Source organism: Photinus pyralis, unplaced genomic scaffold (assembly GCF_008802855.1).
Source record: "Photinus pyralis isolate 1611_PpyrPB1 unplaced genomic scaffold, Ppyr1.3 Ppyr1.4_LG9, whole genome shotgun sequence".
NCBI classification, from domain to species: Eukaryota; Metazoa; Arthropoda; class Insecta; order Coleoptera; family Lampyridae; genus Photinus; species Photinus pyralis.
The window spans coordinates 24,233,050-24,257,895 of record NW_022170878.1 but is presented as its reverse complement, the minus strand read 5'-3'; the positions used below and the strand labels follow the sequence as shown (position 1 = coordinate 24,257,895).

At 39.3% G+C, this 24,846-nt stretch overlaps 1 protein-coding gene across 4 annotated transcripts; it reads right to left on the bottom strand.

The window, feature by feature from the left end:
• Window positions 1-8,229: 8,229 nt before the first annotated feature.
• LOC116180864 (multidrug resistance-associated protein 4-like) lies at window positions 8,230-14,649 on the bottom strand. Of its 4 annotated transcripts, none has more exons than XM_031501030.1 (9): window positions 14,136-14,649; window positions 13,840-14,085; window positions 13,370-13,797; window positions 13,170-13,326; window positions 11,886-13,121; window positions 11,386-11,834; window positions 11,111-11,338; window positions 10,137-11,066; window positions 8,230-10,080 (listed from the first exon to the last, which is right to left on the bottom strand). In XM_031501030.1, exons 1-9 carry the CDS (start codon window positions 14,213-14,215, stop codon window positions 10,076-10,078), a joined length of 3,759 nt encoding a protein of 1,252 aa, XP_031356890.1. In that variant the 5' UTR covers window positions 14,216-14,649; the 3' UTR covers window positions 8,230-10,075. The 4 variants fall into 4 exon arrangements, with proteins under 4 accessions (XP_031356890.1, XP_031356889.1, XP_031356892.1 ...); XM_031501031.1 differs by lacking the exon at window positions 8,230-10,080 and having other exon boundaries at window positions 10,330-10,462; window positions 10,516-11,066; XM_031501029.1 differs by having other exon boundaries at window positions 10,012-11,066; window positions 14,136-14,648.
• Between the last annotated feature and the right edge of the window lie 10,197 nt (window positions 14,650-24,846).

Sequence of the window (24,846 nt, the reverse complement as noted above, 5' to 3'; positions counted from 1 at the left end):
TTTCCGTTTCTCTCTCATTTTTAGTTGCAGCGAAACTGGATGGATAATTTGCAGACCTGCTAGTATTTGCAAATTGCCTATCCAACGTGTTTGCAATCTCGGTCAGATCTTCCGTGATTACATTTTGGTGGGGTTGTATGGAATAAATTATTTAACTTTTGAATCTCTCCCAGATATTGTTGGTATTAGAGCTTCCCGAAATGGTTGTCGTATATTGGGTCCAGCTTTTTCGCTTGTTTTCGAGTAAAATGCGCCTACTAATATTGCTCTAGCTCTTTTAAAAGCAATATGGTTTTCAATAGTTGTATGTCTTTGATACCTTCTGAACGCTGCCTTCTTATTTTTGATGGCGGCCTTAACCTCATCGTTCCACCACGATAGGGGTCTCTTTACCGGGTTATTTCACGATTTTGGAATGCTGTTTTCTGCCGCTCCCAATATGGCTTTAGTTATTGATTCGACACAAATGTTCGCAGGTATTGTAAGGCTTTGACGGAACAGTGGCCAATTAGCATTTGCACAGATGTATCTTCTAGTTACAGCCCTATCTGTAACGGTGGTGTCCGTCTCGATGTTTATCGGAAAGTGGTCGCTGTTATGTAAGTCATTAATGACTTTCCACGTGAGCCGCGGTGCTAGTATTCGCGAGACAAAAGTTAAGTCAAGTACGTCAAACGTGCTAGACCGAGCATTGTGGTATGTTGGGGATCTGTTGCTGAGGAGGACAACGTTGTTGCTAGTTAGCCAGTCTTAAATACTGCGCCCTTTAGCGTCAATTTTTGAGGAGCCCCATAATGTATTGTGACAGTTAAAATCTCCCGCTACTAAAAATTGTGTTGGGAGTTGCTCCATAATGTTTTCAAGGTCTGCAATCACCCAGTTGTCATCTGGTAAGTAGATGTTGCATATAGTCATTTTCATCGGTGTACGTGTACTTATATTAACGGCGACTGTCTGGAGATGAGTGTTTAATATTATCCGTTCATAATATACACCGTTTCTGACAATGATAGCCACACCACCTGCTGCTCTTTGTCGATTGACAAAGTCGTTACGGATAATGTCGTATCCTCGGAGATAATAAGGCTGATTAAGTTCAGATGGGTTTCCTGAATAAGTACATAAACACATGGGGTTCAATTCCTGCAGGGGCATTTTTAAGTCTTTATATCGTATCACAAGACCTCTACAGTTCCATTGGATAATACAGAGATTTGACTCGAAAGTAACGAATAATTAAAAAAAACTTAAGGACATATACCACATTAAAAATGCTCACAAACAAGTAAATAAAATTTTAACAAATAGTTGTATATGTGGACTGTACAGACATGAATATCACAGAGTAGAAATTATCACAGGCTATTTATCTAGAGTTTCCTTCTCGGGAGGCACTAGTGCCTGTTGGTTTGCCCTTAGGTCGCTTTTTAGCGCATTTCAAAATAAAAAAAATGCGCTATTGTGGCCACTTTGTACGTCCGTCCGTCCGTCCGTCCGCTCGTTTTGAGACGCTACTAGTTTTTTATCTTAACCCTGGACTACTATCGCCTATTGTCAGTAACTTAACTACTAAGGTGGGGTCATTTACGACCCACATATTTTAAAGTAAGTATACATGGTTCTATTGTAACACATATTAAAAAAAGATGAATAGTAGGCATTAATAGCTTACCTGTAATACGGTAACACTTATTTGTTTCGTTATTTGACGAAAAAAAGTTAAAAATTTCAGTTTAACGCTTCAAGTTAATAAAATAAATTGATATGCTTCAAAAATCATAAATGAGCACTATGTTCATTATTGAGGATTCTTTTTTTATTTGTTCTAGTTCTATAAGGGTCTAAACTAATCTACAACACAAATCAAAAGATTGAAATTGTAACATTACAAAAAATAACGGATAACTTTAGGAAAAATCGACTACTATCGGGGGTCACTTTTGACCCCAGCGGGCACTTACCCCGGATATAAGCAAACAAAACAAGACAACACCTAACTCAATCTGATCAACGGCAACTTTTAGGAGAATAGCAGGAGGGACGTACACGACACCAGCGCGAGTACGAAATTGTGCAGTACTTCTTCTTCGTCTGGGTCTATATTGACCCCGCGATAGTAGTTAAGGGTTAAGAGCTATTGTTCTACTTTTTTCGCTATTTGATTTGTTATGGTGTCGAGTCTTGCACCAAGGGAGGAATTTTTTCTGTACCGCTTACAAAAAAAGTTATTGTAAAAAAAACAAAAAACCGTTTTTTACATGTTTCATAATTTTACACTTTTGCCGTTTATTAACGATCCTAGAGATCGTTTATAATTTTGCATTGCTATCTGTCGCCTGCCGGTTGGTCTCTCCGTCTGTTCCTTTGTCTGTCTGTCCATCTATATGTCCGTGTGAACGATAACTTTGTTTAGAAATGTTCGATCGCTTTTACATCTCCGTTAGTTATGAACTGAATTGCATGAAATTCAATATGGGCATAGCTTTAGCCATACAATACGCAATGCCAAAAGTTGAGTCGAATCGATTCAAAATTCACAGTGTCCTTTTCGCATCTCGACCATTTATAAACCGAATTGCAAACTTTTTTAATTATAAAAGTATTAAATGAAATTTGATACATCGCCACTTGGAATAAAAGCAAATTTAACGCCAATTTCAAAATTTGGTTTTGCGCATGCGCAGTGCCAACTTTCTTATTTATGGAGGGATTTAAATGAAATTCGATATATAGCCACTTAGAACAAAGGAAAATCTAACGTTAGCTTCAAAATTTAGGTTTACCCATACGCAGTTCCAACTTTCTTATTTAGAAAAGCATTGAAATGAAACTCTTCTTATAAACTGAAATTGAAGTAGCACGTCAAAAATGGATTGCACATGTGCAACGCTATTTTTCATATTTGTGGCCGGATTTTTACAATTTTAACAAAAGTTGCATCTTACAAATAGGAAATGAATGCAAGTGGAAATGCGCTTTATGTAAATCGTTTACGATTACTTTTTAACTTGTTGAAATTTACTTGGTTTAACAGTAATGCAGAATCACATGTGTGATACCGTTATGCTATTGTTTGTAATTGTTTACGTTTTTGGTGTAATGTTTGCTTAATTTATGTCTATTGATGTTGATTACTTGGTCTTGTCCCTGAAGTAACATTCATATAAGTGTTGATAATTTTATTTTAATATGTGGAAATTACCGATTCCTTTGATGTATGTACTGATTTGTTGTTTGTTACTAACAATTTTCTCCGTGAAAGAAGCAGTCACGGGGGTGGTAAAAAAACTGTAGTCAAATTTGAGTTACGACACCTAATTCCGTGATTGTCTTCGACATCCAACTGTAGGCTCGAAACCCCGAAACCAGGGGCGGGCTACCCATCTTGCAGGAGCGGGATTAGGCTAATCAAAGCTCTTCAGTTTAGAATCTATGTGCGATAAATGAGTGGCGATTCAATAATTTCCACATATCTTGTTTTTAGTTAAATTTGCCTACAAGGCCATGTAATTTTCCATCTTGCTTTTAACAAAAGGACCTTATTGCACCAAAGATGAGTCACATCCTGTGTATTTCACCCTTTCTTAGAATCTCGGTACCTGCTCCTACCTGACCCATTGTTCCCAAAAACTTGCTTTTAACCATGAGTGTAACCAATATTGTGGATATGCATTTACTATCTGTGCTAACTACTGCTTAAACTTTTACAAAATATTTTGTTAATTAACTTTTGGACTTATTAATCAAACTGCAAGGTTTTTCTTACGTCGTACTCTTTTTACCGTTAGCAGTTACTTTTGCGAGAGTATGACACCTTTTGGCTTTGCTTGCTGTGTTTATATTAATGTACATCAACTAAATTTCCGGGCTTTCACAATCTTAATAATTACAATCATTATTAAACAAACTTTTCACAATTTCAGTGTTTTATTTAACGTTCTTTCCCTACTGTGCTTCAGGTCAAAGCGTTGTCTACAACTAACGTAAGGGGGCTCTGTCTTAGTTGTTTTATCACGTGCCACTTTTCAAATTTAAGCGGGATCTTGTTTAGTTTTTGAGGGAATAGTCATTCGGGTGACCATTTTTAAACGTTGCCGGGCTGACTTTATTTCCGTGTTCTTGTAGTGTGAAGTTAGCGTAGAACCTGGGGGTTAAGTACACTACAAGTGCAAAATTAATTCATTAAAATTGAGGTAGTTTGCACGAGGAGGATTATGGTGTTGTGAATTGTGCACTCCCTACCAAACCGTCAAAACATTTTCCAGATGCGTTGAGTTTGAGTTTTTCGGCTTAATGAGGCGGACAAAATTTTTTAGCGGGAACTCCATCAATTTTAAAACTGATACATATGAACATAACACACCGCAACAAGTTTCATCGCTTTCGGATGATGGAAAAATTTTCATAAAAAAATCAGTCATCAATAATCTTTCACATTTTGAGTATCACTTTTCAGTTAAAAGTTTGAATTTTCTGTGCTAGAGATAAACTTGCAAAAGTTTGATTCTAAGCTTTACCATATTATTCTTCGATTAAGTGATATAATCGTTTTTAACCGTATACTATGGATTCAAAAATTTTGCGGTTGAAACGTTTCACATTTGGAGAATCCATTTTTAGTTGAAACTTTGGGTTGGTTTGAAAGACTTGAACCTTTGATCTCCGTCCTGTAAAGATATATCATAAATAATCGTTTTTAACATTATCTCAATTTAAGTGTATAGATTCTCAATTAGAATTACACTCTTGATCAAAATTGGAGACGTATTTGATTATGGAACAATAGGAACCCACCGCTCGGAATCGAAAACGTTCAAGGAAGTCAATCAATTCCCAAGATTAAGATTATCTCAATTATTAGCGTTCGAAAACCGCAACTCTACCGATACTGCCGGTGAGCTGTTATTATTATCGTCCACAGTTTGAGTCAAAAACGAGACAAACATGCTAAAAGGGCTCTCCCTGCAGTATTTCATCTTTTTCATCTACGGACGTGATGCTAGAGTCAGTAGATGGGTTTCGCATCAGTAACGTCTTTCTTTTAGCGACTCTCGATTCATCCTTCATGGGCGTTTGCGCCAGATTGGCGCTAACCCCACTAGAAGGAACGATAAAGCTTTGTACGGGAGTCTCCACACTTTGCGGTGTGTTTTTTTAGTAGTTTTTTATGTAGTTTAGCATCACAGAGATAAGCTCTTTCATTTCCTCGTTTATTATTTTTTTAATTTCAGCTATAAACCTTGTTTGCGCCAAAGCTGGAGCTTGTGCAGTTTGCGTCAGAGCTGGAGCTTGTGCTGTAACATTAGCAAAGGTGGTGCCTGAAACAACAGCAGTACCCACCAACCTTCTTGCTTCCAGATAAGTTACTTTTCTTGTTACTTTTATCTCTTGTATTTTTAGTTCATGTTTGTAGGTCTCACAAGATCGTGAAATTTGCAGGATGGTTTCCGTTACAGTTTGGGCACGTAACTGGTACCTCGCAAGGATTCCCTTCGTGTAAACGTTTTCCGCAGATACATATTTGAGGAGCTTGGCATCTTTGGACTGTATGCCCAAATTTTTGGCAACGGAAACAACGCATTGGGGCTGGTATGTAAGGTCTTACCCGTAGCTTATAAAAAGCCGCATTTATGGTTTTTGGAAGATCAATCGAATTAATTGTGAGAATATGGTTGGGGGATCTACCAGATTCACTGAAATCTTACTTTTAATACGTTTAACATCAACCACTTTTTCCTCCTTTAGCCCTTCCAAAATGTCTTGTTCGGTGCAGTTCAAAAAGTCTTCGCAATAGCTGACGCCTTTTGATACATTCAAAGTTTCATGTGGACTGACTTTAACATCAAAATTACACAATCTTTTAGTCTGCAACAATCGCTTAGATTGCTTATTTGTCGACGTTTTAATAAATAGCATTCCTTTTAGTTTTTTAATTTCATCCACTTGTCCTATTAATCCAAATACCGCCTTAGCTATAAGAAATGCACTTATCTTACTGAAATCACCATCTTCCTTTCTATGAGCAGGAACCGGGGATGAGTTTCCTCCTTTTCACTGCCCACTCTAATTGTACGGGAGGTCCCGTTCTCGTTGTCCAGAGTTTCGCAATTGTCTGTGGCACCAACCCGACGAGGGCTGCCACACGCTTCCTCGCCGTTCCTTCCAGGGGCATTTACATGCGTCGAGGTCTGGTCGCCTGCCGCCGACGCCGAGCAGCCGCTTAATATGGACCGGGTGAGACCGGCCCGCTCCGCCTCGCTCCCTGCCGGATCTGGGGACAATCCGAACCCCTGATCAGTAAAAAGTCGACGCCCCGAAGGGCTAGAGAAGTTTTCCATCATAAAAAAATCGAGTCCAGGTTTGCATTTTTCCGCTAATGCCAGCGGGCCATGGCCTTTTTTGAGTTTTAATCGTTTTTGTTTTTTAATAAGGAAAGTGCGATGTGTGACTAAAAGGAAACTGGGGGATAAAAGGATAGGAGAGTATGGAAGGTGGGTGTGGGAAGCAACAATGTAGGTAAGTACTAAAGGCGGTTGGACTCGTCGCCTTTAGTGTCCATTGATCGCCTTTTACGATCTCCAGGACGGGAGCGGGCCAATTCTATCCCTGAACCCACAGGGGAGTTTGTTAGCGTGGGCTGTTGTGGACATCAATTTTGGTAAGTATGAATTACATACTATTCCTATATTTCCTTAATATGTTTATTATTATTATACAATACGAACCACGTACAGACAAACACTAATCGTTACTTGATTTTAATCCGTGCGATTAGTTAAACAGGCTAGACCTGAGTTATCACAAGGAACACCGACCATAATAATAACAATAAACAAAGAACAGCACACAACAAAAAATCGCTCACCCCCGGCTTGGGAAAAACGCCTGATAAATCTCATCGATAACATCAGACGTGACTTGGGTCGGATTGACACAATACATACAAGGAACTCGTTCTTCAAAACTAACACGACAAGTACAACACATAACTACAAAACTAAACAATCACACCACACGAGAACAAAATACAAACTATAACGAACATAGAGATACACTCACACAAAAACTATCAATATACACAAACCGTTTAAAACGCTATAGGGAAGCTGTAGATAGAAAGCGCCATAACACACAATTTAAACATAACGAAAAACTATTTTACAGATCACTAACACAAAACAGCACTAATGAAAAACTCATTCCACCGTCTCTACACTCACTTCAGCAATACTGGTCTGACTTATGGACCAAAGACATTAAACACAATCCACACGCCCCGTGGATTACCACACGCACTGAATACATTACCTCTATGAATAACACTACAACAGACATCTTCAACCTATTAATCACTTACATAATTGGAAAAGTCCAGGCATTGATAACATTCACAACTGTTGGTGGAAATATTTTACCTACACCCACTCTTACCTTGCACAACAATTTACTGAACTTCTTAATTCACCAGGTCGCACTCCAGCATTCTTTACACAAGGTATCACTTACATGCTCCCAAAATACAACAATACACAAGAGCCATCTAAATATAGACCAATTACATGCCTTCCTACAATATCCTTACATCATGCATTACAAACAAAATATACCAACACTGTACTGATAACGACATTTTATACGAAGAACAAAAAGGGTGTATCAAGTATTCCAGAGGCTGTAAAGAGCAACTCATTATAGACTCTGTAATACTTGAACAATCCAGACACAACAAACGAAACATACACACTGCATACATTGATTACAAAAATACAATTCCTCAATTACATAATGCCATGTTGGAACACTACGTTAACACTTACACTAAACGACACAAAACTTATTACTGACCCAATACAAATTAAAAGAGGAATTTTTCAAGGCGAACCTGTAAGTCCGCTGTGGTTTTATCTTGCTCTTAATCCACTTTCATATTTGTTAAACACTACTAACTTTGGGTACAATATAAACATAACCACGAAATACATCACAACATTACACACCTATTTTACATGGACGATCTTAAATTATACTCTTCCACAAGCATAAAACTTAATCACCTTCTACACATTACCGAAACATTCTCACGTAACATACAAATGGACTTTGCAATCGATAAATGTAAAACGCAACACATCACACCTGGTAAAAGACAACTTTTAGATTATGAGCTCGAACAGAGAAACACACGTACACTATTAACAAAACACCATATACATCACCCTCACTCCTCTACTATACGACTTTACCTTCCTCGTTCGGCAGGAGGCAGAGGACTTACAGATATAAAACTACAAGATGCATAGACCGATATGGCAGAATGTTCTCATGCGAGCAAGTGGGAAGGCTTTAGATACAATTCCGCACATATCGATCGTTAAAAGCGCAACGATAATATTATTTAAACAAAAAATGCTATATTCTAGGAAATGTTTCCACAATCTGATAATCTTCTCTGCATTCCCTCTTGCATTCTGAGATTATTTCTCACATTTTCAGGACGATTTTTGACACGTCGACGTCTGAATTCGAATTCCTTAATAAAGTTTGCTACCAAACCCAAAACCATTCTTCCTAGTTGACAGAAGAAACTCCGGGACTCTCTTCAAAATTGGGGCAATTCCGATACCTCACCAGTTAAGAAGAGAATGATGCTGACAATAGCTCAAAGGATTTTCGATCCCACTGGATTCACTTTGCTGACGACTTTAAAGTCAAAGTTGATAGGTACTGCAGACCACATGGGAAAAGAAGCTTGGTTGGGCGTGGGATGCACCAGTAGATGCTGAGACTGAAAGTGGTTTTTGCAAATGGATGCATGATCTCCCATGTTTGTCGTCTATAAGAATTCTGCGATGGATTCATTCTGGAGTTGACGAAGCTACTAAGTTGAGTTTACACATTTGTGTATCGGCTATATTGTTTCAGTGCAAAACATAGAGGGTATTAGTTTCGGAACGTTAAAATTATCACGGTCTTAAGGATAGATTGTGATTTACGAGTAGCGTGACGTGGAGTAAATCGTCCATCCGGGGCAGCAGGTAACACAGATTCTGGTGGATCCATCGGGTTTTCGGGCCATTGCCACAGAAAGAATCGCATATTTAGGTCGTGATCTCTTTGCATAGCAGTAGGTCTTGTTTGGAAACGAAATAGTCGATATGGAGAAGTGACAATTACTTGATTCTCGCCTATAAATGGAATGGGATGCTCCCCATAAGGTAGGGATCGTGTTTTCTCGGAAGGTGGAACTGTATTGGACTAAAAGGCGGACCATTTATACGAATCTTATACGATGCGAGTGGAAGAAAGTCTTGATCTCTCCTTATGAGGAAAGTGTGGGAACAGTAGTCCTTGGGCTGATGAGGAAGAGGTGGGAAAATTCTGGATCTGTTGGTGTTGTTCTGCGGTAGTGGTTACAGAACCGAAAATCTGGGCCATCTTGGTACATTTCCACCGCGTGTCGACTCTGAAACTGAGGTTGTTTGCCTCTGGAAGGATTGTGAAGTTCGAGTGGGCGACTTGGTCTCGAAACCACACTGATGCTGGAGCAGTCAGTACTTGTCCATGAGCTTCACTTCTTGATAGGAAGTCGTTCTTTAATAGAGCTTCAAACTACTACTCCTGTCTAATTTTTGCCTTGCACCGGTGCATAGGTGTGCGCTCTCGGGAATGGAGTCGATCTCGATTTGGACGACTTGAAAAATGGTCAGCGAGGCCGAATTTTACCTAGGGAATCGGAAAAAGGAACAACGGACCAGCTTTTGATCTTATGCGAGTTATGCCAAAAATAATGGTCGTCCCTATTTTATGATGGTACTTGTGGGTGCCTTCCCAACATTATTCACTAATATTCTTTGGGAATTACCAAAACCTTTTACTGAATTGAATGAAGATGATTGGAAATCGGCGGCTTCTCTAGAGTTTTAGCAGCGGCGCAAACAGAAGTAAGAGGGATCCATCAAACAAGGGCTTCTAATATAACATGGCAGTCTTTGGAGTAACATGTTAACAAGATTCTTAAAAAATCTTTATTGCAATTAAAAAAGGTCAGTGATAGTTCTTTGGAGAATTTTTTGGGTCATCCTACAACAAGCGAAAGTTGGTAGGTACATATACGAAACGGAACAAACATTATTTACCGTTTTCGCAAACATTCCGCCGATCCGTTTGATTAACCATGGCGTAGAAGACACCGTCACAATCTTGCAACAACACGTGAGGATGGTCAAATTCGACAACCTTCCCCCCGTCTATAACCAAAATCTTATCAGAGTCTATCACAGTGTCCAATCTGTGAGCAATCGTCAGAACCGTGCAATTCGAAAAATTCTTCCTAACAGCCGTCTGAATCAAAAGATCAGTCTTTGGATCCACGTTTGCCGTAGCTTCATCGAGGACGAGAATCTTGTTGTTCCTCAGCATCGCACGCGCCAAACACATCAGTTGACGTTGACCAATGCTAAAACTGAGACCACCTTCGGTAATTACCGAATTTAAACCGAAAGGTAAATTACTGACGGTATCTTTCAGTTCGACATTCTCCAGAGCTGTCCATAGAATGGCATCAGAATATTCGTCCAACGGATCGAGGTTATTTCTCAACGATCCCGAGAAGATGGTCGGCTGTTGGGGAATAATCGAAATTTTGGAGCGCAAGTCACACAGTGGAACAGTCTTAGTATCGATTCCGTCGATTGTAATGGAGCCGGAAAACTCGCTTAATCTAAACATGGCGTTGATTATCGACGATTTCCCAGCCCCCGTTCGCCCAACAATGCCGACTTTCTCCCTTGGTTTTATTACGAGGTTGATGTCGTTTAAGATCAGAAGCTCACGTGAGTATCGGAGTGAAATGCTGTCGAAAACGATTTTGCCGTGTTCCGGCCAGTTTGGCGGAGGTGTAATGCAGTGATCTTCCGGTTCTTGCTCGAGGGCGCCGTATTCCAGAACGCGCTCTACCGACGTCATGGCGTTCTCCATTTCAGCGTATTGCCGGATCACGAACTGGAGAATGCCTGTCAATCCTAAGCTTTGAGTTATGGTTAGCCCGATATTTCCGCCGAAGTTATCTACAAACTTAAAAGAAGGCTTGAGGTGCGTGTTTAACACTTACTGCCAGTGATAAGGAGAAGAAATATGGCACAGGTGTTAAACATGGTGCACGATAGATCAGTCCAATAACCAAAGGCTCTGGATGTTGAGATGAACATGTAAGAGGCGGAAGAATTCAGATCTTGGTGGTAGTTAAACTCATTTAGCACAACCTGCTCAGCGTTAAACGCGCGTATCGTTGATAATCCCTCGATCGTGGCGTTTACATAGCCCAAAACCGGACTCCTAGCTTAGAATTTTGTTCATTATCTTCATATTATCTTCAATAATACGTACTTGTCGCCTCTATGCGTTTAAGCTTCCTACTTGTTGCGAGATAGAACTTGCGCAGATAGTACAACATTACAATAGCGATGGCAGCTGGAATTAATGACACGTAGTTGACAACGGCAATAAGAACAATTGCTCCAGTAGTCATAAGACCCATCAAAACAGTCTCGTGCATCATCAGTGGTAGCTCTTCATCGATTGTTTGTAGGTCTTTGGAGAATCGGTTCAAGATTCGTCCAGAGTGGTTTAGGTGGAAAAATTTTAATGGAGATCCGAGAACACTTGTAAACATGGCGTTGTGTAATCCGGTTGACGATTCCATGCACAAACTATGTAAGGTGACCATTGCAGCAATAACAAATACTATAACTCCGAAGATTATGGTTGTGTAAATGTAAATGAATATGTTAATTGGCATGCTGACCGACGAGGTTTGTACTTGATTCAAATTCACCCTGAAATCACAACATTAGGTACATGTCCGCTCTATCTGAATTAACACGCACCAGTAAGCGATGAAGTAATCAGATCCACTTGCAAGTACTTGGGCTATCACAAATAGAGCAATCACAAAGCACGAGGTGCTCCAATGGCTTCCCGCTGAGAAGTAGGTTTTATAAACTGAACTTGCAACGGCACCACTGGTTGTTTGCTCGTCCGTTGTGTCTGGGGCATCTACCTGCTTGGACACCAATGACCCTGTGCTCGTTGTTCGGACTTTCTGAGGATTTGTTTCGCACTCTGTGATCATTTCACCGTCCCCGTTGCAAAGTATCACATCAAAGTCGACGTTTTGGGAAACCAAGTCTGAAAAGCTACCTTGGGCTGTTACCGTACCGTTGTTCAGTACAATAATGTCATCGGCGGCCTTCAAATATTGCACCTGATGAGTAATTAAGACGACAGTCTTATCCTTCAATAGTGACTTGAAGCAGTCGTGGAAGATTGATTTTCCAACCCGGGAGTCGACAGCCGATAGAGGATCGTCCAAAATGTAAATGTCGGCGTTCCTGTAAACGGCTCTAGCCAGACCGATTCTCGCTTTTTGTCCACCACTTAGTGACGCACCATGCTCGCCCACGATTGTCTGATCGTGGTGAGGAAACAGTTTTAGGTCACGACTTAAAGCGCAAGCTTTCACTACGTTGTCGTAGCGTTGTTTGTCGATTTTATTGCCGAAAATGATATTCTGTCGCACAGTGCTGGTGAAAATCCAAGGTTCTTGAGATGCGTAACTGACACTTCCTGACACTGTTATTGATCCTGAGCTTAAAGACATCTCGTTTAGGATGGCGTGTGCCAAGCTTGTTTTTCCGCAACCGACCGGCCCGACAATAACCACTAAGCGACCCCGTCCTATACTGACATTGATGTCAGAAAGAAGGTTGGTGGAAGCTTTCTGCACAAAAACGTTGCGGAGTATAATTGCGTCTCCACTTTCGTCTGAGCGAGCGTGTGAATCCTTCTGGGTTTCATCGCAGCGAAGAAACTCGCTTAACCTTTCCAGCGGAATTACGGACTCCATTATCACATAAATTGCCTTTGGCAGGAAGGATACGATAGGGGCTCGCAGGATAGCGTAGAAAGATACTAATTGAAATGCTTTCGCCGCTGTTATATCGTTTCCTAAGAGCACAAAGGCCAAAATTGTTGCAAAAACCGACGTGCGTAGTACAAAAAGTTGGAAACTCGCACACATTCCTTTTACGTAAGAAGAAATACGCGTGAATCTGATTTCGAATCTTAAAAATTGAAGATGTTATGCCAAATTTGAATAGTAGGCGCTTTACCTGCGACATTCAGACACCAAATTCGAAAAATAGCCTTCCCACTTGTACATTTTGAGCACTTGTATGCCGTAGATGATCTCCTTCGTCACACGTACCCTTTCATCTGTTTTCGTGAGTATTTTCGAACGTAACCGTTTCGAAATTGTTCCCAAAAGGTCTGTAACAGCAAACTTTGAAAAGTAAATATCAAGGTTACTCACAATACAGCCCAACGAATGAAATTATAAAGAAAACACCAATTAGCGACGAAATCCCAAACTCTTTATATAGGAACCATCCAACTACCGCGATTTGAAGCACCGCCACCAACATGTAGTGTATCAGTAAAGGAATCTCGTAGAAACGATTCGAATCGTTTGTAACTAGCGTGAGAATTTTGCCAGAACTCATCCCTTCGAATTCACTAAGTTTTAGTCTCAGTATCTTCCGATAAACTAAAGAAATGCACGCGATCCTCAGCTTCAAACCCAGATTATGTACTGCCAGCAAGTACGGGTGAATTAAGCTGGAAGTTATCAGCGAACAACAAGCCATCCCCGCACCATACATATACAATTCATGCTTCCCCACGTTCTCCACGGAGGAAACGACGGTAATAAGTCTGCCTATCAGAACGCATTGCAGAGGCCTAAAAAGTCTTTTTTTACCTACAACTTCTCAAGTCACTCACTTGACAATCACTTCAACCACCATCAATACCAATCCATTCACGATGCCTTCAAACCAAAAGGCTCGTATTAGCTGATTTCGGAGCGTCGGCGTCGCTTTCGATTTTTTACATTTCTCAACCTCTTCTCTCCATAGCTGCTCCAATTTTTCACCAAGCAAGCGCGCACGATAACCGGAGAGTGGCTCGTAAACGTCGGCTTCTGTCAACTCCTTTCGCCATCCTTTGAAGAAGATCGGCAATGTAAAGCTAGACACGACACTGTAATCGCAAGTATACTGCAGCCGTGTGACACTCACAGAAATGTAGGAACGCAAAATGCGTTCGCATTCTTCCTCGGATTCGTTGGTCTGATGCTTTTCGACTTCCAGTCCATCATACAACTGAACAAATGTAAGTATAAAATTTGCTGGTGCGCGAGGGGGAGGGGAGCGTCACGTGGATTCCCTCTTAAGTATTCTAAAAGTTCCAAAAAAATGGTGGCAAGTCTACATTTTTTGAAATTGCGTTACATTTCAGCTAGATAAGGAATCGAGATAAATCAGTTTGAATTTCATAGTTATCTTATCAGAAGCTAATAAAATAGGCCGACCTTGATTGCTACAGCTACAGTTTATAAGAGTACATTGTTAATATTATACATCTAATGGCGCCTATTAAATGGCATCACAGTTACGTGACGTTATGGGAAGCCATCCGGTATACTAATTTACCCGAATTGTTTGCATCCCATTTCTTCTTTTTTTCATTTACACTGTCCTTTGCCCTCAAATTTCCGTCACGGTTCCTTCAAGTTTCTCCTCAAACTTTCATGAAATTTTTTTCCAGTAGGTACTCTTTAATTAGTCTCCTCTTAAAATTACTCTCGCATTTCGCGCTAATGTTAGGAGCAATTAAATATTTTTTATTAAAACACTAATTAATAACCGCTCTTTTTAATGGAATCGCAAGTTTTTAAATTACTTTTTTATTAAAAAGAAAATATCAAATGAACTGCTGATAATGAACATGCCGCCTTGAAGCATAAAATGAACACAAGCAAAAAAATGATTATACTCGTAATTGGAAACAAAATGAAACACAATCAAGACAATAGAGAGATAAATATTTCCCACGTCCTAGGACCTCGCTTATGTAATTTAAATAAAGTAATTATTTTTACCTGAAACCGTCAAGAAAATCTAAATGTCAGGGCTATTTTGACATTGGAAAATATAATGATTTTTTTTGTTTTGTTTTCCTCTTTCCTGATAGCGTTGGCTATTGTGCCCATCAATAGGTATGTTGGTAAGTACGAATTACATATACTATCCCTAGATTTAAATGTACGTGTGTGATGTTTTTTTTTTTTTGGACCCTACATAACCAGACACAGACACAGACACTAATCGTTACTTGATTTTAATCCGTGCGATTAGTTAACCAGGCTAGACCTGAGCTCTCACAAGAAACACCGACCATAATAATAATAATGAAGAGGACCGCCATGAAGAGACCTTTGTGCCTGCTTCTCAACCGCTTGTGGATGGGAAGGGATGAATCGCTTCATTTTCGGTATACGTATCTGGAGATCACGAAGATGGAAACGGACAGGACAGCATACAGAGGTAAACTATATCACGCGTTCATTACACAATACCCACATTTAGCACACTTAACAGAACAACGCATTGCAGACCAACGTAGAGTTATCATTAAAAATACACTCCTTACATTAGACACACAGGAATAAATCAGGCACGAAATTGAAGCACTACTCAACACAAACAACACACTCATCGTACAAGATAATACACCCGTTCTAAACAACTCTGAAATACAGACATTTGCGACATCCCAGCAACCGATAGATATAAATAATCACATAAACCAAACACTCACATCCCTTCAAAAAGAATTTGACAATGCATTGTTAGAATTCTCAAACACTGACCCAACACAAAGAGCACGAATACCTAAACAAAGTCACACTACAAAATTACGCACACTCTCAAAAACACTAAATGATCACATTTTACCAAATTACATTAACGATAACACAAGCTTACATCAACTACACTTTGTTGTGTATTGCGGTGCGGTTGCAGTTTCTAGATGTAACGGTTCAAGAATAACAACAAACAAAGAACACCACACAACAAAAAAACGCTCACCCCCGGCTTGGGAAAAACGCCTGATTAATCGCATCGATGACATCAGACGTGACTTGGGTCGAATTACACAATACATACAAGGAACTCGTTCTTCAAAATTAACACGACAAGTACAACACATAACTACAAAACTAAACAATCACACCACACGAGAACAAAATACAAACTATAACGAACATAGAGATACACTCACACAAAAACTATCAATATACACAAACCGTTTAAAACGCTATAGGGAAACTGCAGACAGAAAGCGCCATAACACACAATTTAAACATATCGAAAAACTATTTTACAGATCACTAACACAAAACAGCACTAATGAAAAACTCATTCCACCATCTCTACACTCACTCCAGCAATACTGGTCTGACTTATGGGCCAAAGACATTAAACACAATCCACACGCCCCGTGGATTACCACAGAAACCACACGCACTGAATACATTACCCCTATGAATAACACAAACATCACTACAACAGACATCATTCAAACTATTAATCACTTACATAACTGGAAAAGTCCAGGCATTGATAACATTCACAACTTTTGGTGGAAATATTTTACCTACACTCACTCTTACCTTGCACAACAATTTACTGAACTTCTTAATTCACCAGATCGCACTCCTGCATTCTTTACACAAGGTATCACTTACATGCTCCCAAAAGACAACAATACACAAGACCCATCTAAATATAGACCAATTACATGCCTTCCTACAATATACAAAATCCTTACATCATGCATTACCAACAAAATATACCAACACTGTACTGATAACAACATTTTATACGAAGAACAAAAAGGGTGTACCAAGTGTTCCAGAGGCTGTAAAGAGCAACTCATTATAGACTCTGTAATACTTGAACAATCCAGACATAACAAACGAAACATACACACTGCATACATTGATTACAAAAAAGCATTCGATTCAGTACCATACTCTTGGTTACAACAAGTACTCTCAATATACAAAGTCAGCAACAATATTACACAATTTCTCAATTACATAATGTCATGTGGGAACACTACGTTAACACTTACACTAAACGACACAAAACTTATTACTGACCCAATACAAATTAAAAGAGGCATTTTTCAAGGCGATTCTTTAAGTCCGCTTTGGTTTTGTCTTGCTCTTAATCCACTTTCATATTTGTTAAACACTACTAACTTTGGGTACAATATTAAACACAACCACGAAATACATCACAACATTACACACCTGTTGCTAACATGAACCCCTTACATGGACGATCTGAAATTATACTCTTCCACAAGCATAAAACTTAATCACCTTCTACACATCACGGAAACATTTTCACGTGACATACAAATGGACTTTGGAATCGATAAATGTAAAACACAACACATCACAGCTGGTAAAAGACAACTTTTAGATTATGAGCTCGAACAGGGTAATTTAATAAATTCCATGGACGAGAATGAGACTTATAAGTATCTTGGATTTCAGCAAAACACACACATTAAATATACGAGTATAAAACAAACACTTATCACACAATACCTACAAAGAGTACGCAGTATACTTAAAACAAAATTACACGGTAGAAATACAATCAAAGCTATTAATTAACACTTATGCCACACCAGTGCTTACATACTCTTTTGGGATTATACGTTGGACAAATACAGATTTAGAACAAATACAGAGAAACACACGTACACTATTAACAAAACACCATATACATCACCCTTACTCCTCTACTATACGACTTTACCTTCCTCGTTCGGAAGGAGGTAGAGGACTTACAGATATAAAACTATTGCACCAAACACAAATACACAATTTACAACAATACTTTTATAACAAATCAGATACTTCAATTTTACACAAAACAGTAACATATGCAGACAAATCTTACACACCACTTAACCTACACGAAACTAATATACTCCCACCCACATCCAAACTTACATACATCACAAATAATATACAAACATGGAACCAAAAGCCTTTACATGGACGATTTCCACAAGAGGTTAGCCAGGATTGTGTTGATTCTATAGCAACGCACAGGTGGTTGTCTGAATGTGATGTTTTCCCGGAGACTGAGGGTTTCATGTTAGCAATACAAGACCAGGTCATTAACACACGTAACTATACAAAACAAGTTAAAAAGTAATCGTAAACGATTTACATAAAGTGCATTTCCACTTGCATTCATTTCCCATTTGTAAGATGCAACTTCTGTTAAAATCGTAAAAATCCGGCCACAAATATGAAAGATAGCGTTGCACATGGGCAATCCATTGTTGACGTGCTACTTCAATTTCAGTTTATGAGAAGAATTTCATTTCAATGCTTTTCTAAATAAGAAAGTTGGAACTGCGCATGCGCAAACCTAAATTTTAAAACTAATGTTAGATTTTCCTTTGTTCAAAGCGCCTAAGTATCAAAATTTTTTTTTTTTTTTTTTTTTTTCACTTAATAGTTCCATAGATAAAAGATTGGCACGGCGCATGCGCAAAATAAAATTTTGAACTGGCGCTAGATTTTCTTTATTCCAAGTGCTATGTAATCACAATTTCATATTTAAATTCTTCATAATAAAAACAGTTGGCATGGCGCATGCGCAAAACCAAATTTTGAAATTGGCGTTTGATTTTCCTTTATCCCAAGTGCCTATGTATCAATTTTCGTTTAAATTCTTCCATAAATAAAAAAGTTGGCACTGCGCATGCGCAAAACCAAATTTTGAAATTGGCGTTTGATTTTCCTTTATTCGAAGTGCTTTTGTATCAAATTTCGTTTAAATTCTTCCATAAATAAAAAACTTGGCACTGCGCATGCGCAAAACCAAGTTTTGAAATTGGCGTTTGATTTTCCTTTNACACATACATAAAGACAAAACAGTGACAACCGATTCTTGTCGACTCTGTTCACAAACATCAGAAACAATCCAACATATAATATCGGCATGCACACGACTTGCACAAACTGAATACAAACATCGACACGATCAGGTAGCTAAAATCATACATCAAAAATTAGCACTTGAACACAATCTCATAACAGATAAGACACCATACTACAAATACACGCCACAGATCATACTTGAAAACAACACACACAAATTATATTGGGACAGGACACTACTCACAGAAAAAACTATCCACAATAATAGACCAGATATTACACTTATAGATAAAACACAAAAATCCATTTGTATTATAGACATTGCCATACCCAACACTAACAACTTAACTAAAACACATGCAGAAAAACACTGTAAATACACCGATATAGCTATCGAGCTTAAGACGCAATGGAGAATGAAATCTACTGTTATAGTTCCCATTATTCTTAGTGCTACCGGAGTTATACCAAAGACAATACACCACAATCTACAACTATTAGGTTTAGACAAAAACACATACAAACATTTACAAAAAGCAGTCATTATCAACACATGCCATATTGTTCGTAAATTTCTAAACATAACACAAGATACTACATACACAAATGATCCACAACGTATACATGTTAACAACAGCACTCGCTCACAACACGGTACACAACATACTGTAATATCTCCACCTCTAACCCAAACAAACACACAAATACAACTTACCGAACAAACAAGTACAACAAATGATACAACATATACTACAATCAGAGATTCACCTCTGAAGCAAACCACATTATCACGACCCATTAGTATACAACCCAAACGCAAAAGCCTAAACAGCACTTTAGACTCACAACATGACACACAACATACTGTAATATCTCCACCCTTAACTCAACCAACCACACAAACACAACTTCCTGAACAAACAAACGCAATAAATACAAGTAACGCAACATGCACTACAAAGACGCCCTCACCCAATAAAGTTACACGGCCTAGCACAGCTAAAAAACACAATACTCTTTCTTCTCAGAAACACACCACGTTATCACAACCCGTACTCAACCCAAACGCAGCAACCTTAACAGCACTAGAGCCACTAGAGGCTCACAAAATACCGTAATGTCTCCACCAATAATCCAAGCAACAACACAAATACAACCTCTAGAACAAAGAAACACCATAAATACAAGTAAGGCAACATGTACCACAAAGACAGGTCCACCGAATAAAGTTACACGTCCTAGCACAGTTAAAAAACACAAAACTCCTTCTTCACATAAACACACCACGTTATCACAACCCACTCGTATTCAACCCAAACGCAAAGCCAAAGAAACACTTACACAATAAACTCTATTTAATAAAATTACAGGAATTATTATAATGATATTTTTGTTTTGTTTTCTTCTTTCCTGATAGCATTGAAAAGGAAAAAAAAGGCCAACGTGTTTCATTCCTCCGGCAGCCCTGACTACAGGGATACCGGAGGCGGGCTGCTCAGGGCTTCCTGGCCCTCTTCAGCCAGAGAACGGGATTGTAAGGATGGGTAAAGTTAGGGATGGGAACGGAAGGAACGGAGTTAGGGTGCTGAGGGGGAGAGTACTGCTCCAGCATTTGCCTCGTAGATTTCAACATAATGCTAGCATTATGCGAAGCTACGTATGTCTGAGGAAAACCCCCTGACAAAACCCCAGACAGAGCAGTCGGCAGCGGGATTCGAACCCACAACCTCCCGAATAGCATCGGTGAGCGCGACCACTGCGCCACGTGCCTCGGTGATAGCGTTGACTATTGTGGCCATTAATAGCTATGTTGGACCCTACATAACTTCACCAGACACAGACACAGACACTAATCGTTACTTGATTTTAATCCGTGCGATTAGTTAACCAGGCTAGACCTGAGTTCTCACAAGAAACACCGCCGACCATAATAATAAAACAAACACTTATCACACAAAACCTACCAAGAATACGCAGTATACTTAAAACAAAATTACACGGTAGAAATACAATCAAAGCTATTAACACTTATGACACACCAGTACTTACATACTCTTTTGGGATTATACGTTGGACAAATTAGGCACTAGTGCGCGAAAGTAGATAGTTAATTGTAAAATTGACGTTCCCGACGTTCGTGTTTTATTGGGAAAACGCGATTTAGAACGAAGGAGTGCAAAAAATGTTTTACATTATTTGTACCTATGTTAAATCAGTTAACCTTACTCGTTTCGAAATTCCTGCCTCAGCTACGCTTCCGCAGTAAAATCTCACTCGTTAACGTAAACCTTGATTTACCATACTCATATGTAAATAACTATTACCTATTAACATGAAAGTGAAATGGGAAATTTGTCCGTATACTAGCTTACATAACGCAATCAGACATTATTTTGAAAGCAAAATAATTGAATAAATGGATCCTGTTTGGTATCGTCGGAAAGGTGGTTTTTTTCCTCTTTACGGCTGCATACAAATAGTCATTTCGTTAATAATTAAACGATTTAAAATAATACAAAACTACTTCCAGAATACTACAGCTTGGAGTTGGAGTATCATCAGAAAAAATTGAATTACTCATTAACCTCAAGAGCACAACATTTTTAATTAGCAGCACAAAATTATGAGACACTTGGAACTTAATTCCTTCCAAGTCGACACTCCAACTTCACTGACCCGAAAAAGTCGAGGGATTTTACAAAACTGAACTGTTAAAGAAAAGCTCTCTTGGAGTCGGATATCGAGTTAAATTGGGAATGCAAAAAATGAAAGATCTTGTAACGGGCCTTCGTTAAGCCAAACAGTTTCTTTTTATTGGTGTTTAATCACTTGGAGCTCACCTATTATTATTATTACAATAAATCGTGGGTTGTGTGTTATTGTATCCATTGTATTGTAACGTGATTTATAAATTCGGGTTCGATTTATATCAATATTTATTAAACAAAACTAAAACACTATAAAAACTGTACAATTTATATCGACTATTTATATCACACACTTCGCAATTTATATTTCCGCGCTCGATGTTTCATCCGTACTCGATCTCGTTCGGTAGTAAAACTTACTGCGATGTTCGGTCCGCAACCATTTATACACGCAAGCAATGTAAGTCCAGAACACTCGCGTAATTACCGGATAGCCTCGAATATTCCTATACAAATCCCACTATCGCGCGCGTAGAAAATTCCAGAGCGCCAAAGGCGACGTCATGTCTGGAGCGTTTCCGTTACAGTATGGATAAATTGTGGGCAGGAACTGACAAGCAAAAAAAAAACAATCGATGGCGAGGAGCGTGTGGTTCGTTGCTTCTGGTAAATCAATAAATGTTGCTTTTCGGCTTTTCGGCCAGGAATAACCTAAGCGCGTCGTCGGAGTGGCTCTTCTTGAGCATTGGCTCTTTATGACGCTTGATTTTCCGCACTCTTAACAGGATATCCTCGTGGGACCGGTAACTGGAGGCTGTCGTGCTGGGGGTGGGTGATAATGTTCTTGTGTTGATAGTGGTCAAAGCTATGTGATCTTCTTCTTTCCTCTTCTCTAAGGTGGCCAGGCATACGGCAGTAGGCGTACCTGAAGCGTTTTCTATCGGATGTGGTAGATTGAAGACCCGGTTCTGATGGTCTGGTGCATACTTGAACCTTCCTGATTTTATTAACCAGCTCTTTCACCCATTGCCGCCAGATACCGACGGTACCATTCACCATGCAATAATAATGCCATTCTTCGATGGCGTTTTCGTCTCCAGGTAGAGTCGTGGAGATTGAGTTCATGAATTCTACCACAGATGTCGTGTTGGCAGTTGGCCGTTGAATGGCTATAGAAATTTGTAGGTGGAGGTAGTAGGTGTGTTACAAACTCCCCTTCTGGCTCCTAATGGTGTCTCTCCAAGGTGTCCGGACGGTTTCCCTCAATATGCCCTGATAATGGAGACCTGGTGTTTCCCCAGCGGGAGGCCTCGGTTACGGTGATCCGATAGTGGGTGAGATTCGTTGGAGAATTACATACGAACAAGGCGCTTTAGTTTCTTGTTTGCATGATGGGTGCCTGGAGCAGGCCGATGGGCTTCAGAATGTTTGATTTAAATCTTTGACAATTGTGCCAATTTGTACAAGTGTGATAAAAAGATTGCGTGGAAAATTATAGGAGATCACGATAATGACCACGGTGTAGAAAACATATGAGATGGTATTGAACGAAAGGTTAGAAAGAGGAATAAAAAAGAAAATGCGAGGAAACACAAATGGGATTCAGAAAAAGAAGAATTGGAAAAAAAAGGGCGGAAAGGTGTTTGGATTTTTCATGGACTCAACGGCAGCATTCGACAGAGTGGAACGGGAGAAAGTGTGGAAGATGGGAAAATAGAGAAGAAGCTAAATGGCATAATTAAGGAACTGTATGAAGAGAAGATCGAGGGTAAGAAAAATCCAATACAACTGAACCACCGATCGATCCTTGAGATCACGCATCCATCATTTTTACAACACACCTTAAGTGGTTGTTTCTGGCCCACCAGATCAGCATAGCTTGTAAAACGATTCTTTTGACTTACTTTTGCTTTTATTTGAGGTGTACAAACAAAATGACAGACGGCAATACAAAACTATAAACCACCTGGAGGATCGTTAATAAGAGAAGGAGTCGGGAGTGTTTTGGTTATGTAAAGGACTTATTTAATATCTACATAAGACATGAAAAAACTATTACGACAGGGCCAAGGTGGAGGGATCGTAGTGGGAAAAAGGAAGATATGTTCCCTGGCATACGCGGACGACGCAATGATGATGGCAACAGCAGCAGAACAGGTGAAGGAAGTGATGGGAATAATGGACAGGTATTGGGAAAGACATGGAGATAAATGTAGAATTGAGAAGGAAGATGGAAGGAAAAAGGGAGAATGGAAATGCTGAGAGGAAAGAATAAAAGAGGTAGGTACGAGAATTAATGAAAAAAGGGGCGGCGGCGATGAGGCAGGCGTGGAGAATAAGAGAGGGGTTTCAAGAATGACTTCAGAACAAGAAAATACCTGTTCGACGCACTGGTGAGAAGAGTGCTACTGTACGGAATGGAGATATGGGGGTGAAAGGGATGGGAGGAAGTGAAAGAAAATATTATAAATAGATATTGGGGCTAAACGGAAGGACACTGTGTATGTTAGGGCGGAAACAAAAATGGAGAAAATCAGGATAGAGTCAGGACACGGGGCGGTATGGTTCGGGGAAAGGACTGAATAAGAAAGCAACGTTTTATTAAATAAGTTAAACGTTGAGGTAAGGGCCTTATTAAGTGATAGGTGGCTTTGTTTAGCGGTTAGGGATATCACATACGTAATGTTTTCTCATGCACGTAGAAGTTTCATTGAGAATGTCGCGCTACGAGTACGTTTATAGAAATAGTGGGTTGTAGGAAAATTCCTTTATCTTAAGTAATATTTATCCTGTTGTGACGTCGCGGATCATTTGGGGGTGGTTTAGGATTAATATACAGGGAATTAATACAGTTTAGGACATATTATAGTTTTTGATACGAAGGTAAAGTGGAATCTTCCATAGGTGTGGATGGCTTTCATTTGAGATTAATGTTCAGGGTGTTTATGTCGTGAACGTAGTTGGAACTTTCCACAGGTATTTTATATTTTAACGATTTGCGGGACGGTGGCTTCAAAATTAAAATGCGAGCGAAAATAAAAGGGAAAACGATGCGATTCAAAGAAACGGACAGGGTATGTGAATGAGAATCAGTCCCGCTGAGGCTCAAGTGAATGGTTTTTCTCAGATTTTTCTGAAAATTAAGAGAGGTAATCACTCCCATAGATGTCAAATAAAAGAACTCCATCTTTCTTTTAATACTAGAAGACAAATCCTTACTTTCTATAATAAATTAGAATTTGAAACCTTTTAAGTGCGACAGCAGCTAAGGTTACAGCTTGTATAACCAATTGAGAAAGGGTTTTACTAAATAAACTATTTTTG

Coding starts and splice junctions, on each gene's coding strand:
- LOC116180864 (XM_031501029.1), bottom strand. CDS start 14,215: ATGATGGACTGGAAGTCGAAAAGCATCAGACCAACGAATCCGAGGAAG. Junction 14,086..14,135: donor TTTTGCGTTCCTACATTTCT/GTGAGTGTCACA, acceptor TGTCGTGTCTAG/CTTTACATTGCCGATCTTCT. Junction 13,798..13,839: donor GTGGTTGAAGTGATTGTCAA/GTGAGTGACTTG, acceptor AAGACTTTTTAG/GCCTCTGCAATGCGTTCTGA.